The sequence below is a fragment of the Gallus gallus genome, chromosome 33 (assembly GCF_016699485.2).
Source record: "Gallus gallus isolate bGalGal1 chromosome 33, bGalGal1.mat.broiler.GRCg7b, whole genome shotgun sequence".
Classification (NCBI taxonomy): domain Eukaryota; kingdom Metazoa; phylum Chordata; class Aves; order Galliformes; family Phasianidae; genus Gallus; species Gallus gallus.
In genome coordinates, this window is record NC_052564.1 from 2706057 (window position 1) to 2711280 (window position 5224).

The window sequence follows — 5224 nt, forward strand, 5'->3', positions numbered from 1 at the left end:
TCCCCAGGGACTTGTTAGAGCAGATAATTGGAAACCATGATTACAGGCAGGCAAAGGCACTGGGATGGTGGCTGTGATGCTGCGAAAAGCCTCCTTTGTGTTATGAAGCAGAAAGGCCAAGCCCTGATCGCCAGACCCTTGGCAGGGAGATCCCGTCCCTCCTGCTGGCTCAGGGCCCTTCCTGGGGCAGTGGGATTGGGGTTTGTATGAGGTAAATGAAAGACAAGGGGCAGCGGCTCCCAGGCTCTGCGTGGGGTGCAAGGATGCCATGAGGCCCAAGTCCTATGTGGGCAGTGTGTCTCATCCTAGGATGTGGGATGATGAGAAGGGCCCAGTCTCAACATGCAGTCAATCCCAATGAAACTTTGAACTTCAGATCTCTCAGTTCTAGTGCCCTCCTTTGGACAGTCTCCAATAGCTTTACGTCCTTTATGTTCTGTGGTGCCCAGCAGTGCACCCAGTGCTCCAGGTGAGGCTGCAGCAGTGCAGAGCAGAGAGGGACAATCCCTTCTCTCACGCAGCATGCATTACCGTGCTCAATGCACCCCAGGGGACAGTTGTCCTTCCTGGCTGCCTGAGCACACTGCTGACTCACGCCCAATTTGCTGTTGACCGGGACCCTCAACCCCTGTTAGTGGGACTGTTCTCCAGTGTCCCATCCCCCAGTCATTGTGTATGTCCAGGGTTGCCCCCACCAAGGTGCAGAATCAGGCCCTTGTTCTTGTTATACTTCACGCAGTTGGTGCTTGCCCAGTTACTCTAACTTGTCCACATCTCTCTGCAAGTCCTCTCCACCTTCAGTGGAGACAACTCCTACTAATTTGGTATCATCAGCCAACTTGCTCAAAACATCTTTTAGCACTACATGCAAGTTATTCAAAAAAACATTAAAGAGAAGTGGCCTTAAAATTGAGCCCTGGGGAATTCTTCTAGTGACTGTCCAACAGCCTGATGGAACCCCATTTACCGTAAGCCTTTTGGCCCCACCCATCCACCCATCATGTTTCTGTCTATGCCGTATGCATACATTTTGTCCAGACGGATACTCTGAGGAACAGTATCAAAAGCTCTACTGATGTCCTCAAGGATAACATCAACTGGCTTCCTTTGGTCTACTTCATGGGTGACCTTGTCATTAAAGGACATTAAGTTAAACAGGACCTTCCACTCATGAGTTTGTGTTGGCTGCAACCAATGACAGAATTGTCCTTCAGGGCTTTTTCAGTAACTCCCTGCATCATTTTCTCCATGATATTGCCAGGCACTGGAATGAGACTGGCAGGTCCATAATTGCCCATGCCATCATTCTTTCCCTTTATTACAATGAGACAACATTTGCCAGCCTCCTGTCAACTGGGAACTGGTGTGACTCTAGACTTACTCTGATCCCATTCAAATCAGAGCCTCGAACATACTGAGGTGTCATCAGTGAAAGAATGTAAGTGTTTCAGAGCTTTGTAACGCCTTGAATGGCAGAGCATGACACAGACCGAGCAGAGAGGAAGGTCTGGCTCTTCTTTTGTGAGCTCATCCATTTGGTCAAGGACAGGGCCGTGGTGGCATTTAGGATGGCCAAGAATACCTCCCTTCTGGCCCTCAGCTGATGCTCAGGAAGGAGGTGTCTATCTCAGAGATTTTCCACCACACTTTACAAGCACCAGCACACAACTATGATCACCCCAGGCACCTCGGGCACCCCTGAGTGTGTCTGTGTGAGCAATGCAGTCCCTGTTGAATATGACCAAGCATTCAGACGAGAGGCTCACACACAGACACCTCATTGTGCACATCTGAACTCAACCAAAAGGACTCCTGGCTCCCATGGACCTCTGGAGAACTGATCCCTTTTCAGCCCCGTGTTTTCCATCAACTGATGAGATGCCGGACCCTACGGTTGGGATGAGATGGTCTGATAGTAATAGGACAAAGGGAAATGGCTTTAAATTAGAGGGGGGAGATTTTGGTTTCATGTTAGGAACAAATTGTCTACTCAAAGGAAGTGGAAAACGTTGCCCAAAGATATTCTCTGTGCCCCATCCATGGAGGCATTCAAGGTCGGGATGGATGGGATCCTGGGCAGCCTGATCTGTGGTTGGCAGTCCTGCCAATGGCTGGGGGCTTGGAACTAGGTGCTATTTAAAGTTCCCTCCAACTTAAACCACTGTATGATTCTGTAATGTTATGCCTGCAATGCCTCAGCTCTGCCACTGCCCAGAACAGGGGAACTCAACCCCTCCCCATCCTTGTCTGTCTGTCTGTCTGTCTTTCTTCCAATGCATCATGAGCAGAGGTTTCCACATTTGGCATTTGTTTCTCTCATGGTCAAATTTCATTTAGTAGGAACATCCATGCTTCTGAAATCCAGGGGACTTGCTTGTTAATGCAGCTGATTTTGAAGTATGTTTTGCAGCGATGACCCTGCTGCCTTGCAGGACCTGTCTGTACAGGAGGGCCATGGATATCTCCAGGGAGAGCAGTGGGGAGAAGGAAATCACCTCCTCTGATGCTCAACTGGGCCGGTCACCTGGGACAAAGAGTGCTCATACAAGGTGGCAGCGCTGCAGAGAGACAGCTGTGCCCAGGAGCAGCTCTTTGTCCAGTAGCACAGCAGGGCTGGGGACGTGACCTGCAGGTGACAGGGTGGAGAGAAGGGTGAGAGTTTACAGGCTGTGTGGAGAGTGAGCAAGCTGTGAGCTCACTGCAGGAGCACTACTCATTGACTTTGACAAGGTAAGTTGCTCGCTGCAGGCAATGAATCTGATTTTCCTAGAGAGATCACTAAATCTGGGACATCCCATAGCAGATCAGGCTTCAGACACACGGTGCTCTTTATTGCGGAAAAAGACCTGCTCCAGATGAGGCCTTCCATGCTGCAACATCAGAGTACAGCCCTGAGGGCTGTGTGTCCCAGGACAGCTGCAGGCTGTGCCATTTGGGGGCAGCCTGTTACCCAGGGCTGTGGTGCAGAGCAGGGTCCCTGCTGTGCCCCAGGGGCTGTGTGCCGGGGCAGGGACTCTGCCGCCTGCCAGGCTCAGCACTCAGCCTGCCCGGGGAGCTGCCCAGGGCGCTGCGGGGAAACGTGTGGGGGGAAGGAGCCCCCCGGCAGGGCAGGGCAGGGGCCTTCTGTTGCCACAGCTGCTGCCTGGGGCAGGGGGATCACAGCTACACTGCACACCAGAATGTGTCTAAACACACTTTGCAAGAGGAAAGTAGGGATTTTCCTTTTGCTGTTCTTAGGGAAGGGGAAAGAGTTGGAAGCAGAAATCTGAAAGGGGCTGCCTAGTTTGATCACAGCTCTGAGACTCCTGAACTGTTCTTTTCTCATTTAGTTGATTGTGAACAGTCACATAAAATGTGTTTTCAGCCTCCCCTTTCTCAAAGGGTAGAGGCAGTTGAAATTATCGTTATTCTCTGCAGACATGAATAATGAGCTTATCCTGAAAACAGGCAGATTTCTGAAAGACACATCTAAGTACACAGAGGTGAGGGCTCCGAGTGCAGACTGGGTAAAGATACGAGACATGAAACAGCTCCTAAGAGGAGATTATCCAGCAGGCTGGGATATGATTGGAAAAAGAGGAAAGTAAGAGCTCCATAAGCTTCAACTCTTAAGAGAAGGTGAAACCCATGGAAATAAACTGAAGTTATAGAGTTAAATGAACATTTTCCAAAATGAAGGAAATTTTTTTATAGTATGACGGGAGGAGTGTCTCTGAGAATGGTCTTGTCTTGCCATTATCTTCTGAACTCCGAACAGGACTCCATACCCAGGAACAGCAGATGCCCAACAGCAGCTCCGTCAGCGAGTTCCTCCTCCTGGCGTTGGCAGACACGCGGCAGCTGCAGCTCCTGCACTTCTGGCTCTTGCTGGGCATCTACCTGGCTGCCCTCCTGGGCAACGGCCTCATCAGCACAGCCGTAGCCTGCGACCACCGCCTGCACACCCCGATGTACTTCTTCCTCCTCAACCTCGCCCTCCTCGACCTGGGCTGCATCTCCACCACTCTCCCCAAAGCCATGGCCAATGCCCTCTGGCACACCAGGCACATCTCCTACGCAGGATGTGCTGCACAGCTCTTTTTCTTTTTCTTTTTGTTCTCAGCAGAATATTCCCTACTCACCATCATGTCTTATGACCGCTACGTTGCCATCTGCAAGCCCCTGCACTACGGGACCCTGCTGGGCAGCAGAGCTTGTGCCACCATGGCAGCAGCTGCCTGGAGTACTGGAGTCCTTAATTCCCTGCTGCACACTGCCAGTACATTTTCCTTGCCTCTGTGCCAAGGCAATGCCATCAACCAGTTCTTCTGTGAAATCCCCCACATCCTCAAGCTCTCCTGCTCAGATGCCTACCTCAGAGAAATTTGGATTCTTGGGGTCAGTGCTTCTTTAGCATCTGGGTGTTTTGTTTTCATTCTCTTCTCCTATGTGCAGATCTTCAGGGCTGTGCTGCGGATACCCTCTGAGCAGGGGCGGCACAAAGCCTTCTCCACGTGCCTCCCTCACCTGGCTGTGGTCACCCTGTTTCTCAGCACTGCCTTTTTTGCCACTCTGAGGCCCCCCTCTCTTTCCTCCCAAGCCCTGGATCTGACAATGGCAGTTTTGTACTCGGTGGTGCCTCCAACCCTGAACCCCCTCATCTACAGCATGAGGAACCAGGAGCTCAAGGATGCAGTGAGGAAGGTGATATCATGGACTCATTTCAGCAGGGATAAACTTCTCATCTGTCTCTACAAATGATTCAGAGTCTTCTCCATCATGGGCCTATTTGATGTTCCTTTCTGTTTATATTATTTTTTTATTTTCATTAATAGATACATTTTTATTTGCTGTTCATATATATGTTTGTGTGTGCAATTATCATTAGTGGTTATCATGTTCCTCTACATGTGTTTGGATTCCTTCCACTTCTACTGAGGCATCACCCTGCTGTCTTTTAGTGGAGCCCATATGAACTCTGGGTCAGTGCTGACTCCCACATCCACTGTGTTCCATCTCTGTCTCTGCAGGCAAATGAGATGCCAGCAGGCACCGTGGATATAGGCTGGATTAGTGGAAGGTATCAATGTATTAGCCTGAGGACCAATATATTACTTCAGCAAAAGTAATCAGTGTGTGCTCATCCTAAATCTTCCTTGTTTAGCTTCTCTTGGTGTGTGAACAGCCCTGTCATTATCAATGACCCTGTTTCACAGAAGCACTGAAATCACAACGGACTGCTTCT

The 5224-nt window shown here is 50.2% G+C and overlaps 1 protein-coding gene across 1 annotated transcript; it reads left to right on the top strand.

Annotated features, from left to right (window-relative positions):
• The first annotated feature begins 3780 nt into the window (after positions 1-3780).
• On the top strand, positions 3781-4740 carry LOC112530813 (olfactory receptor 14J1-like). The gene has a single exon (XM_040654668.1). It carries the CDS (start codon positions 3781-3783, stop codon positions 4738-4740), a length of 960 nt encoding a protein of 319 aa, XP_040510602.1.
• Positions 4741-5224: the final 484 nt, after the last annotated feature.